Source organism: Rhinoraja longicauda, chromosome 5, assembly GCF_053455715.1.
Source record: "Rhinoraja longicauda isolate Sanriku21f chromosome 5, sRhiLon1.1, whole genome shotgun sequence".
Lineage (NCBI taxonomy): Eukaryota > Metazoa > Chordata > Chondrichthyes > Rajiformes > Arhynchobatidae > Rhinoraja > Rhinoraja longicauda.
In genome coordinates, this window is record NC_135957.1 from 15,049,004 (window position 1) to 15,063,046 (window position 14,043).

At 41.6% G+C, this 14,043-nt stretch overlaps 1 protein-coding gene across 1 annotated transcript in view; it reads left to right on the forward strand.

Moving 5' to 3' along the window:
* Positions 1–14,043, forward strand: part of LOC144593844 (dynein axonemal heavy chain 8-like) — a 624,642-nt gene that overhangs the window by 602,307 nt on the left and 8,292 nt on the right. Inside the window, exons 87-89 of the mRNA XM_078399962.1 lie at positions 2,477–2,578; positions 4,250–4,410; positions 11,449–11,605. Of these exons, the coding sequence (XP_078256088.1) occupies positions 2,477–2,578; positions 4,250–4,410; positions 11,449–11,605 (420 nt within the window). The remainder of the gene's footprint in view (positions 1–2,476; positions 2,579–4,249; positions 4,411–11,448; positions 11,606–14,043) is intronic.

The window sequence follows — 14,043 nt, forward strand, 5'->3', positions numbered from 1 at the left end:
TGGGCAAGTGACTTTGTTTTCTCTCTACAAATCCTGACCTGTTGAATATTTCTGACACTTCTGTTGTTATTTCCAATCACCAGCAGAACGTTGATTTTGAATAGCAAACAACACCTTTGCCCAGAAATTGATAATCACCAGTTTTGATGTGCTGAAATATTGTTGTGTACTAGACCCAAATCAGGTACCCACAAAAAGATTGTAAAGTTGGGTGCCACCAAGTGTGCAACAGTGATAATGTGGTTTTCATTTCACTTAATTTGTTACTTTGAAAACTGTGCATCTTGGTTTATCACAGCAGCCAAAACTCCACTTTATAGGAATCAGAGAAACGCAATAGCCCTGAAAAGCATGCTGCTCATAGTAGCCAGATTACAGCAATATGATCAGTATCATATAAGAGAAAGAGGGTGGCGTGCACCAAGGCTATCTGACAGTGGCAATGAACTCCTGTTTATAAGATATATGACAGATGCAACAGGCAATGGAAATCCAAGACTGCTGATGCTAGAATCTGGAGCAACAAACAACCTGGTGGAAGAACCCGATGGGTCAAGCAACATCTGTGGATGGAAAGCAATGGTCGACACTTTGGGTTAAGACCCTGCATTAGGCCTGAGAGAGGAAAGAGAAGTTAGCCAATATAGAGGAGAGGGGGACTGGTGAACGGACATGAAAAGTGATTGATGGACCAGGGAGGGGTGAAATATGACTGGTAGATGGAGCCAGATAGGGAAATCAGTGGAATTGGGAGGCAGAGACAGGTTGATTATAGATGGAGGCAAACAGAAAATAAATAAAAGAAAGAAAAATCTTCCTTATCACTTTCCTTACTTATAACATTCCAACACTAGCAGCTTTTGTGTTCTTCCTTATTACCTTCTAGCAGCTGTTTTCACTTTCACTGACCCCTCTACTGACTGTCTTTTTTTTCTCCTTTTTTCTCTTTTTGTAACTATTCTGCTTCCACCCATCATTCCCGTGCCTTTGTGAAACCCAACTTCACTCCTCTTTCCCCCACCAGTCTCCATCTGCCTGTAATCCTTCATCCCTCCTCGGTCCACCATTTACCTGCTGTCGCACCCCTCCATCTCTTCTCTTTACACTTGCTATCTTCCCTTAGTCCTGATGCAGGGATTTGTCCCAAAATGTTGAGGAGTCCTTTCTATCCACAAATGCAGATGAACTCACCATGTTCCTCCAATAGATCGTAGACACAAGGAACTGCAGATGCTGGTTTACAAAAAGAGAATACAAAGTGCTGGAGTAACTCAGCAGGTCAGACAGTGTCTCTGGAAGAAACTGATAGGTTCCAGTTTGGATCAGGTCCCTTCTTCAGATGAATTGATTGAGGGGTTGGGGGGGAAGCTGGAATAGAGGTGGGGCAGAACAAAGCCTGGCAAGTGATAGCTAGATACAGGGTTTTGATTAGCAGATGTGGACAAAGGCAGAAAATAAGAAAAAAGGCCACAACATCAGTAGAGAAGGGGATTGAAATGTGAAGCTAGAGGAACGGATATAAGTGAAAGGGGGAGGAGAGAGAGTCTGCATAGTGAGAGAAATGGGTGCACATCTGGTTGGGGCTCTGAGAAGAGAGGGGGGAAAAGAGGTTGAGGGGAGGTTTCTGTATTTTATAAAATTTTAGAATTCAATATCCATACCATTGGATTGCAAGCTACCCAAGCAGAATATGAAGTGCTATTCCTAAAGTTCCTTTGCATGTGGTCTGACTCTGACAATAGAGAAGGACCAGGACAGCAACTCAATTACTTAAAAGAACAATCCACAGGAGTTAAAGTTAAAATAAAAGCTCGCTGTGATGAAGGCTGCCATCCTGCCAAAGGCTGTTGCTGAATTCATAGGTGTTGGAGAGCCTTACACCACTCTCACAAATAACTTCTTGCCTTTCTTTATTTCTCAACACCACTCAACCACATTTACATTCATTTCCTAAAGCCTATGTCATCCTTTTTCTGCAATATCATGATTAACTGAGCAATTCCTCCATGTTTTCCTGGCATCCTATCCTTCCCAAATAAACCCTTCAAAATTCCTGTCCTAAACCATGTCCTGATCCAGCTGTCTTACTGTAATGGCTTTCAGATCATGCTTCTTTATTTCTGTTAATGTTCTCAGTTCATCTTTTTTGTTTCAGATTTATGCATTCTGATACAGAGCCTTTGCTCTTGTATAATATTTGTAACCTCTAGGTTTATCTACTTTAAATTTATTGGAAATGTGATAAAGAGTTTTGCTCTTTTATTATTTTTGTAACCTCTAGGTTTATCTACTTTTAAATTTATTGGAAATGTGGTAAAGAACCTATATTATTCTAACTACCTAACAAAGTTATCCCGAACACTGAAGCTTTGGCACATGAAGGAAATATTTTTCCTCATCCAATTAGTATCCTTATTTTTTGGTGAGACTTTAAACACTTGAATGAAAGTATCCTTTTACACTTGGTTCCCTTCAGGGTGTGTCATGGAATACTATACGTTACATGCTTGGAGAAGTTCAATATGGAGGGCGTGTTACAGATGATTTTGACAAGCACCTCCTCAATTGCTTTGCCAAGGTAATAATTTTGCTCAAAATTCTGCTTAAGAAAAGCTGCAAGGTTTACAATGAGTGAAGTGGAAGGGTGGAGCTAGTCACATGTCAGCAGCCAGTAGATGGAGAAATATAGGGAAAGTAGACTGAAACAGGCCCTTCGGCCCACCAAGTCCGTAGTGACCAGCGATCCCTGTGCATTAACACTATCCAACACACATTAGGAACAATTTCACATTCATACCAAGCCAACAAACCTGTACGTCTTTGGAGTGTGGGAGGAAACCAAAGATCTCAGGGAAAACCCACGCAGTCACAGGGAGAACGTGCATATTCTGTAAAGACAGCACCCATAGTCGGGTTCGAACTTGCTGTACGGCAGCAACTCTACCGCTGCCTGCGCCACCATGCCACCCACGGTGCTCCAATTAGTAAGTTTGCTGATGATATGCAAATTAGTGAAGTAGTAGACAGCACCTAAGGGATATGGATCGGCTGAAAAGTTGGGTAGATTGTTGGCAAATGGAATTTATTCCAGACAAGTGTGAGATGTCAAATTCATTTTGAGATGTCAAATCTTGGCAGCACCTAGACAGTAAATGGCCAACATCTTAGGAGTATTGAGGTAAAGAGCGACCTTCATAATTACCACAAAATGGTAACACAAGTAGATATGCTAGTGAAGAAGGCATTTAGTGAGCATGCTTTCATAGGCCAGAGTATTGTATATAATACTTGGGATGTCAAACTGTTGCTGTAAAAAACTTTGGTTGCTACATTTGGAATATTGTGTACAGTTCCAATTGCCATGTTATAGGAGAATGTGGTACCAATGGAATGCAGAAGAGATTTGCCAGAATGTTGCATAGAATACAAGGCTTTAGCTACAAGATTGGCTGGGTTTACAGGAGCATTGAAGGCTAGGGGTAACTTCCTTGAGGTTTATAAAATCGTGAAGTATACAAGTAGGTTAGATAATTACGTTTTTTTTAACCATGGTAGGGTAGTCTAAACTTTAAAAAGGCACAGGTTTTTAAGCCTGTTTCCATGCTGTATCACTCTATGACTCTAAGAGGGAGTGGCCAGGGTGTGGCTGGTGGCCTTGCCAAGGCAGCATGAGGTAGAAATTAAGTCAATGGAAGGGAAGTTGGTTTGTGTGATGGTCGGGCTGCGTCCACAATTCTCTGCAATTTCTTGCGGTCTTGGTTGGAGCTGTTCCCAAACCATGCTGTGATGCATCACAATAAAATTATTTCTATGGCGCATCTGTAGAAGTTGGTAAGAGTTGGGCATATGGCAAACGTTCTAAGCCTGCTAAGGAAGTAGAGATGGTGGTGTGCTAGAGGGAAGGAATTGAGCTGAAGGACCCATGTCTGTGCTGTGTAGCTTTGTCATGGTATGACCATCTCTAGATAGAAACGTCTGCTCTGGAAGGCAGTAGCCTGGACTGAAGAAGGAAGGAAGACCATGTCAGAGAGATCAGATCTCATGAGTCTAAAGATTGACCTGATTACTGGACATGCGACTGTCTAAGAATGGCAGAGGAAAAATATATTAAGGAGTTGCTGAGAAGGGATTGGGTTGTGCAGCCAGAAGATGGTGGAGGAGTTGTCCTCAGTAATTTCATTTAGAGCGGTAACTTATGTTTTGTAGCAAAATACATTTGAGATAACTACTTTGTTTACTTCATGTGCAGGTATGGTTCAATGAGAAAATGTTTGATTCGAAGTTCTGTTTTTATACTGACTACATTATTCCAATATGTCCCACTGTCGAGCACTATCTGGAATACATTCAGACTCTGCCTGTTTCTGACACCCCTCAGGTGTTTGGCCTGCACCCAAATGCTGACATCACGTGAGTAGAGTATTTGTTAAGCCTTATCTAGTATTAAAAAGCATGGCAAACATTTCCTGGGATTAATGATGATCAGATAATAGACTCAATTACCAATGGTCTTGAATACCAATCCTTTAATCCACATTTAACAATGAGGTGGGCTGTGAATTTCTCATCTCTTTCTTCCGTTTTTAGATGATGGTGGATTTGGAGATGCTACCTTCTGCCAACCTGCAGATGCTATGATATCCAGTCTCACAGAGCCAAGTACAACTCAACTAGGAAGCCAATGGTTCATTGAAGTTTTATTCAAAGGAACAGACAGATCTTGTCAGCTCCTTCAGGGTGAATGGCTAATCCATGCTCCCTCATTTGTTGTTACAGTTTAGGTCCTAAAAAAAGAAATGGTAAAAAAAAAACATAAAGTGCTGGAGTAACTCAGCACGTCAGGCAGCATCTCTGGAGAACTTGGATAGGTGAAATTTTGGGTCAGGACCTTTCTTCAAACTGTTTGTAGTAGGGGCCAGAAAGTAGGGGGCAGAAAGCTGGAAGCAAAGCAAAGTTAATCTTTCAGCCTTTAACCTTTTATTAAATCCACTGTCTTATTAGGTTTTTTTCCTCTTTAACATGTGCTTAGTTGTTTTAGGATTTCTGTGTGCCAATATACAATAGGAGCACCGGTGTGGAAGTTTGAGTTATTACCACCAAATCTCTTGTGAATGGATTTATATGATTATTCACTAAGGAAGACTCAAGCAATCTCCCAGATGTATCAAGGACAGAGGATCAAGGGAGACAGAAGAACTGAAATAAATTTGCATTAGGCGAGAAATAGTATTGGGTAGACTGATGGGACAATCCCCAGGGGCTGATGGTCTACATCCCAGGGTACTCAAGGAGGTGGCTCAAGAAATCGTGAACGCATTGGTGATCATTTTCCAATGTTCAATAGATTCAGGATCAGTTCCTGTGGATTGGAAGGTAGCTAATGATATCCCACTTTTCAAGAAAGGAGCGAGGGAGAAAACGGGGAATTATAGACCAGTTAGCCTGGTGGGGAAGATGCTGGAGTCAATTATTAAAGAGGTAATAATGGCGCATTTGGATAGCAGTAAAAGGATTGGTCCAAGTCAGCATGGATTTATGAAGGGGAAATCCTGCTTGACAAATCTTGTGGAATTTTTTGAGGATGTGACAAGTAAAATGGATGAAGGAGAGCCAGTGGATGTAGTGTATCTAGACTTTCAGAACGCCTTTGATAAGGTACCACACGGGAGGTTGGTGAGCAAAATTAGAGCACGTGGTATTGGGGGAAGGGTATTGAAAAGGATAGAGAATTGGTTGGCAGACAGGAAGCAAAGAGTAAGAATAAATGGTTCCTTTTCAGAATGGCAGGCAGTGGAGAGTGGAGTGCCACAAGGCTCGGTGCTGGGGCCGCAACTATTTACAATATATATTAATGATTTGGATGATGGAATTAGAAATAACACTAGCAAGTTTGCGGATGAAACAAAGCTGGGTGGCAGTGTGAACTTCGAAGTGGATGTTAGGAGGTTGCAGGGTGACTTGGACGTTCAGTGAGTGGTCAGATGCATGGCAGATGCAGTATAATGTAGATAAATGTGAGGTTATCCACTTTGGCGGCAAAAATAAGGAGGCAATTATCTCAATGGTGTGAGATTAGGTAAAGGGGAAGTGCAACAAGACCTTGGTGTCCTTGTACACCAGTCACTGAAAGTAAGTATGCGGGTTCAGCAGGAAGTGAATGAAGCTAATGGCATGTTGGCCTTCATAACGAGAGGATTTGAGTACAGGAGCAAATAAGTCCTTCTGCAGTTGTATAGGGCCCTGGCTGGTGAGACCACATCTGGAGCATTGTGTGCAGTTTTGGTCTAATTTGAGGAAGGACGTCCTTGCTATTGAGGCAGTGCAGCGTAGGTTCACGAGGTTAATCCCTGGGATGGGAGCGACTGTCATATGAGGAAAGATTGGAAAGACTAGACTTGTATTCACTGGAGTTTAGAAGGATGAGAGGGGATCTTATAGAGACGAATAAAATTATAAAAGGACGAGACAAGCTAGATGCAGGAAAAATGTTCCCAATGTCGGGGGAGTCCAGAACCAGGGGACACAGTCTAAGAATAAAGGGGAGGCCATTTAAAACTGAGGAGAGAAGAAACCTTTTCACCCAGAGTTGTGAATTTGTGGAATTATCTGCCACAGAAGGCAGTGAAGGCCGATTCACTGGATGAATTTAAAAGAGAGTTGGATAGACCTCTAGGGGCTGGTGGAATCAAGGGATATGGGGAGAGGGCAGGCACAGATTGTAGACGATCAGCCATAATCACAATGAATGCTGGCTCGAAGGGCCAAATGGCCTCCTCCTGCACCTATTTTCTGTGTTTCTATTATAACGATGCCAGCTAAAACATTCATTTACACCTGTATTAGGTCTAGTATGTTCAGCCTAACATGGAAAGTTGCTGGATTTCAAAAGGTTTAAATTTATTTTGACTGCTTGATTGTTTGGAACAAAAATCCTGGGACTGAATTGTGGCCAATTCAAGCACTTCTTTAGGTGCTACTACGTGAATTTCTTCTTTGATTAAATTTGAAGGGATCATGGCCTTTCTGTACATACAGGCTTCCATTTGAGACCTTTTGTTATTTATCTATGAAGTAAGAAATAATTGCATTAATAAATTGCCTTTCCAAACAGTGGAATACCCCACCAATCTGCCCATCTTTGGGATGTGAGATGAAACCAGAGTGTAGGAAGAAACCTCACGATTGCAGGGAGAACGTGCAAACTCCTCATACCCAGTGCCCGAGATCAGAATTGAATCTGAGCCTCTGGTGTTACCAATGTGCTGCCCCTGCCCACTGCAGATTTGCTGTTCTATTGCCATGAATTTATGAATATAAAATATTCTAACCAGGTGAATCTGTCTTTGCACACTCAAGAACATTCTAACTTTCCAATATTACAGCATCTTCTCTAATTAGTATTAGAAACATAGAAAATAGGTGCAGGAGGAGGCCATTCGGCCCTTTGAGCCAGCACCGCCATTCATTGTGATCATGGCTGATCATCCACAATCAATAACCCATGCCTGCCTTCTCCCCATATCCCTTGATTCCACTAGCCCCCAGAGCTCTATCTAACTCTCTCTTAAATCCATCCAGTGATTTGACCTCCACTGCCCTCTGTGGCAGAGAATTCCACAAATTCACAACTCTGGGTGAAAAAGTTCATTCTCACCTCTGTTTTAAATGACCTCCCCTTTATTCCCCTGGTTCTGGACTCACCCAACATTGGGAACATTTTTCCTACATCTAGCTTGTCCAGTCCTTTTTATAATTTTATATGTTTCTATAAGATCCCCTCTCATCCTTCTAAACTCCAGTGAATACAAGCCTAATCTTTCCTCATATGACAGTCCCGCCATCCCAGGGATCAATCTCGTGAACCTACGCTGCACTGCCTCAATTACAAGGATGTCCTTCCTCAAATTAGGAGACCAAAACTGTACACAATACTCCAAATGTGGTCTTACCAGGGCCCAATACAACTGCAGAAGAACCTTTTTACTCCTATACTGAAATCCTCTCATTATGAAGGCCAACATGCCATTAGCTTTCTTCACTGCCTGCAGTACCTGCACGCCAACTTTCAGTGACTGGTGTACAAGGACACCCAGGTCTCGCTGCACTTCCCTTATACCTAACCTAACACCATTGAGATAATAATCTGCCTCCTTGTTAAATAACTGCAGTCCTAGCAACGAGCCTTGCGGTACCCCACCAGTCACTGCCTGCCATTCTGAAAGGGACCCAATTATCCCCACTCTTTGCTTTCTGTCTGCCAACCAATTCTCTATCCATGTCAACACCCTAACCCCAATACCATGTGCTCTAATTTTGCTCACCAATCTCCCATGTGGGACCTTATCAAAGGCTTTCTGAAAGTCTAGATACACTACATCCATTGGCTCCTCATCCATTTTACCTGTCACATCCTCAAAAAATTCCAGAAGATTAGTCAAGCATGATTTCCCTTTCATAAATCCATGCTGACTTGGACTTATCCTTTTACTGCTATCCAAATGCACCATTATTATCTCTTTAATAATTGACTCCAGCATCTTCCCCACCACCAATGTCAGACTAACTGGTCTGTAATTCCCCGTTTTCTCTCGCACCTTTCTTGAAAAGTGGAATAACATTAGTTATCCTCCATTCCACAGGAACTGATCCTGATTCTATTGAACATTGGAAAATGAGCACCAATGCGACCACTATTTCTAGAGCCACCTCCCTGAGGACCCTGGGATGCAGACCATCAGGCCCAGGGGATTTATCAACCTTCAGTCCCATTAGTCTATCCAATACTATTTCTCGCCTAATGCAAATTTCTTTCAGTTCCTCTACCCCCTAGAACCTCTGTCCTCTAGTACCTCTGGGAGATTGTTTGTGTCTTCCTTAGTGAAGACAGATCCGAAGTACCTGTTCAACTCTTCTGCCATTTCCTTGTTACCCATAATAATTTCACCTGTGCCTGCCTTCAAGGGACCCACATTTGACTTTGCTACTCTTTTTCTCTTAACATATCTAAAGAAGCTTTTACTGTCCTTCTTTATATTCTTGGCCAGCTTCCTCTCATACTTCATCTTTTCAGACCGTATTGCCCGTTTTGTTACCTTCTGTTGTCCTATGAAAGTTTCCAAATCCTCTGGCTTCCCGCTACTCTTTGCTGTGTTATACATCTTTCTTTTAGTTTTATTCCATCCCTAACTTCCCTTGTCAGCCACGGTGGTCTCCTACTCCCCTTAGAATCTTTCTTCCTCTTTGGAACGAAATGCTCCTGCGTCTTCCAGATTATGCCCAGAAATTCCTGCCATTGCTGTTCCACCGTCATTCCTGCTAGGATCCCTTTTCAGTCGACCTTGGCCAGCTCCTCTCTTCTGCCTTCATAGTCCTCTTTGTTCAACTGCAACACTGACACTTCCGATTTAACCTTCTCCTTCCCAAATTGCAGATTAAAACAAATCATATTATGATCACTACGTCCAAGCGGCTCCTTTACCTCGAGTTCTCTTATCAAATCTGGTTCATTGGACAACACTAAATCCAGAGTTGCCTTTTCTCTGATAGGCTCCATTACAAGCTGCTCTAAGAATCCATCTCGGAGGCACTCTACAAATTCTTTCTTGGGGTCCAAAACCAACCTGATTTTCCCAGTCTACCTGCATATTGAAATCCCCCATCACCACAGTGGAATCACCTTTTTTACATGCCAGTTTTAACTCCTGCTGCAACTTACACCCTATATCTGAGCTACTATTTGGGAGTCTGTAGATAACACCAATTAGTGTCTTCTTACCTTTACAATTCCTCAATTCTATCCACAGTGACTCTACCTCGTCAGTCCCTATGTCACCTCTCGCAAGGGACTGAATTTCGTCCCTCACCTGCAGAGCTACCCCACCGCCTCTGCCCACCTGCCTGTCCTTTCTATAGGATGTATAACCCTGAATATTAAGTTCCCAGGCCCGATCCTCCTGCAGCCTCTCTGTAATCCACAATGTCATATCTACCAACCTCTAACTGAGCCTCAAGCTCATCTACTTTACTTCTTATACTTTGCGCATTCATGTACAATACTTTTAATTCCTTACTCATCTCACCTTTCACATTAATCCCTATTACACTTGGCCATACTCCCCTATCCCTTTGTGAGCTTTCTTTCCCGTTAATTCTGGGGTCATTAACTATCCCTTTACTCTCTTTACCTTTATCTCCATCCTTGACTATCCCATTTGACATCCCCCCATTTAGTTTAAAACCCCCCTTGATATCCCACTTCCCTTTTCTACTTCCATATCTTTATTGAACACTCTGTATCCATGAATTTTAAATAATCATACCTATTACTTGTTACAATATCATTTTTCCACACAGAAATTTATACTTGCAGCTTGCCAACTTTATTCACCAACTTATTCCACACGTGAATTTGTTGCTTTGTATGTATTGTGCTTCACCTATATTTAGGAAAGACTAGAAAATAATGGTGAGCTACTTTGTGATCTCCAATCCCTTTTTTCCACCTGGAACACAAGTCATCTGGACGAGACAGCATCCAGTTTGAGCATAGGTAGCCTTTCTAGTACATTCTGCCTATCAACCTTTAGCTGTCCATTACCTCTACCATTGCTAGTTCTATTTATTTTTTGCCAGTATCCTCATCTTTAGTAAACACTTTAGTATCTCTAAGCACATGTCACCTACCTTGTCCCTAATAGGTCCCATCCCACCTCCTATTACCCACTTGATATTCACCTGGGGTTTGTAGATAAATTTGGGGTTCTCCTTTAGGTTATCTCAGCTTATTCTATTTAGCCTGGTTCTGACTTGAATAGTTCATCTGCCATGTTTCATACACCCTCAATTTTGGGATCATCATATTCTTTGTCCCCCTCATCATTCAAAGAACCCTGTCTTTGGTTTGCTTATCGTTTCATATTGGGGGAATGCATCTACGCAGTATTTGATATATTCTGTGTTAAAGAATATCCAATCAAACATAATTTTATTTGTTTTCATTTTACCCTGGCTAGATCTCACTTATATCACTGAAGTCAGTCTTTGTCCAATTTAGCTGTACTATATATTGTTCCCTGCCTTTCTGAATTACTGAACTAACCCTAATGATACGATTATTGCTCTTACTGTTGTAATGATCTGAATTACTCAACTAACCCTTATGATGCGATGATTGCTCATAACCCTTATGATTATTGTCCAATGGGCAATTGATGAGGGGGGCCAAAAAAGAGTAAATGATGAGCAATTTAAAGAAAATTTCAAGGTTTTATATATGTACATTAAAAACAAATGGGTAATAAGGGAGTAGGACTGCTCAAGGATGAAGGAGGGAATTCACACTATGTTGGAGTTTGTAGGCAAGTTAATAAACGAGTACTTTGCACTTGTATTTTTAGAAACTAGAACTTTAGATTCTTGAGCCTTAAAAGATCTTTTCCATTTGTTCAGGTACCAGAGTAACACTGCAGCTGAAATCCTCGACACTATTACCAATATTCAGCCAAAGGAAAGTGGTGGTGGAGCTGGAGAGACCCGAGAAGCCACTGTTTTTAAACTTGCTGATAGTATGCTGAAAAAGCTGCCTCCAGATTATGTGGCGCATGAGGTAGATGCAGATTACTTTATTGACATGTACACCAAGGTAGAGCGTGTGAAAGAAGTAATAGGTTAATCAGTCTGATAGAATTGGGAAAGTGGTTCTTAAGTCTGATATCCAGGCTTTCAAGCTCCTGTATCTAATCCCTGAAGTGAAAAGGGGAAAGGCCCAGGGTGATAGGTGTATGACAATAGTTCCAGCTTTCCTGATGCAATACACCATAAAGATGGGATGGAAGGTTCAGAGGGACAAGAACAGGGCAGTGGCCATATCAATATGGGATGCATCCCATTAGACCTTCTATAGAACATCTACTGAAGTTTGATAATCCTTGTGGACATGCTGAATCTTCTGATGCTTCGGAGGGCAAATAAGCTAATGTGCATTTTTAATCAAGTATAAAGAGACCAAGTTAGTTTGCTGGTGATATGGATGGCAAGGAACGTGATGCCGTCGACCATCTCTATAGCAGCTCCTTTAATGAGGTTCGGGTTGTGTTAACCCTCTCACTTACTTAGATCAATAACCAACTCTTTTGTCTTGCTGACTTTAAGGGGTAGCTAATTATCTTGACTCTAAATGTCTCTCCTGTGGTTCGTCTCATCATTATTGTTGATCTGGCTGACACTGGTATCATTGGTGAATTTAAAGATTAAGGGCACTATACTTGACCACTGTCATGGATGTACAGGAAGTAGAGCAGAGGATTAGGCACACAATCGCGAGGAGCATCAATGTTGAAGGTGGAGAAAATGTTATGCCCAATTCTAACCAATTGAGTTTGAATTAGATGGTTGAGCAGTCTAGAAGCCAATTTCAGATCAAGTCCTAAAGGTCAAGGTCAGAAATTTAGAGATGAGCTTATTCAATATAATCCAGAGATTAATTTAGTGCAAGGGAGATGGTGTCCTCAGCAGTTATTTTCCTGTATGCAAATTATAGGAAAGGTGGCTGGATTGTCTAGGAGACTGGCGCAGCTGCGGGCCATCACCAGTCTTTCAAAGCATTTCATTATGCTTGATGTTGGAACTAGAGGGTGGTAGTCGTTGTGATAAGTCGCTTTTCTTTTCTTGGGGACTGGCTTGATGGAGGTTTCCTTGAAGCAGATGTGGAGAGAAGACTGTTGAAGTGAGAGATTGAAGATCTTGTTTAAGACTGGGTCCAGTTGATTGACACATTATTTCAGAAACTGGCTAGGAACACCGTCTGCACCAGATGCTTTCGGAGAGTTTAACTATTACTGTTGTGGGTTCATTAGGGCATCAAAGCAATGAATGCGCTACACCCTTATTGAAAGACTGACAGGCCTCATTTTGGGATTAGACTGATTCATTCAGAAGAGAACTCATCTCCCCATTTGCCCCATGCCAAGACAGAACTGGTGGGAAGATAGTCTTCATTTAAACCAATGCAAAGTATTCAAAATGTAATTTTAACAATGCAAGGAAAATAATTACAATGGAAATAGTGACGGTAAAAAGCCTGGTTTTGTAATGACACTCAATCGAGCAGAGTTCATTAACAACAGCAAACATTAAATCCCACCTTTCAGTTGTGTGCCTTCTTTAACTACATTAGCTCTCACCTCCAAAGGAGTGTCAAAGTGCATCTGCAGTTATTTCCTTACACTACCTGCTGATAAATTCCTAGCCACTTACGAGCAACCCACCCCATTATCAATTCAGCCTATTCTTAGATTTAGGAGTCTAGACCCAAGAATTTTGTGGGGTGGAAGACCCAATCTGTCACGCTCATGCCAATGAAGTAAATTTTCAGCAATTTCCATTTGAATCTGACAAAATGAGACTACTTAACCATTTTATGGTATCACAAAATGCTGGAGTAACTCAGCAGGTCAGGCAGCATCTAGGAGGGAGGGACCCTTCTTCAGACTGAAGAAGCGTCTTGACCCGAAACGCCACCCATTCCCTCTCCTAGATGCTGCCTGACCTGCTGAGTTACTCCAGCATTTTGTGATACCTTCGATTTGTACCAGCATCTGCAGTTATTTTTCTAACCATTTTACGGTCATATATTACAGGTCAAACCTGTGAGCTTCTCCTCAGCACCAGTTTATCACCCTTTCTCAAATACATATCTTTTTATCTTTACTAACTAAAAGTACAAAATATATACTAATAGGGGATTTTAGTCATTTATCTGGTTGAAATTGAATGCAAACTCCTTAAATCAACTAGATTTTCCATCAAAAACGGCACAAAAGTGCTCGAGGAACTCAGTGGGTAAGGCAGCATTCCTGGAGAATATGTTTCAGGTCTGAACCCTTCTTCAATTTGACCCAAAAGGTCACTTATCTATGTTCTCCAGGGATGCTGCCTGACCCGCTGAGTTACTCCAGAATTTTGTCTTTTTTTGCAAACCAGCATCTGCAGTTCCATGTTTCTAGATTTTCAATCATCCAGCTTTAATGCAGTTAATGTACTTGA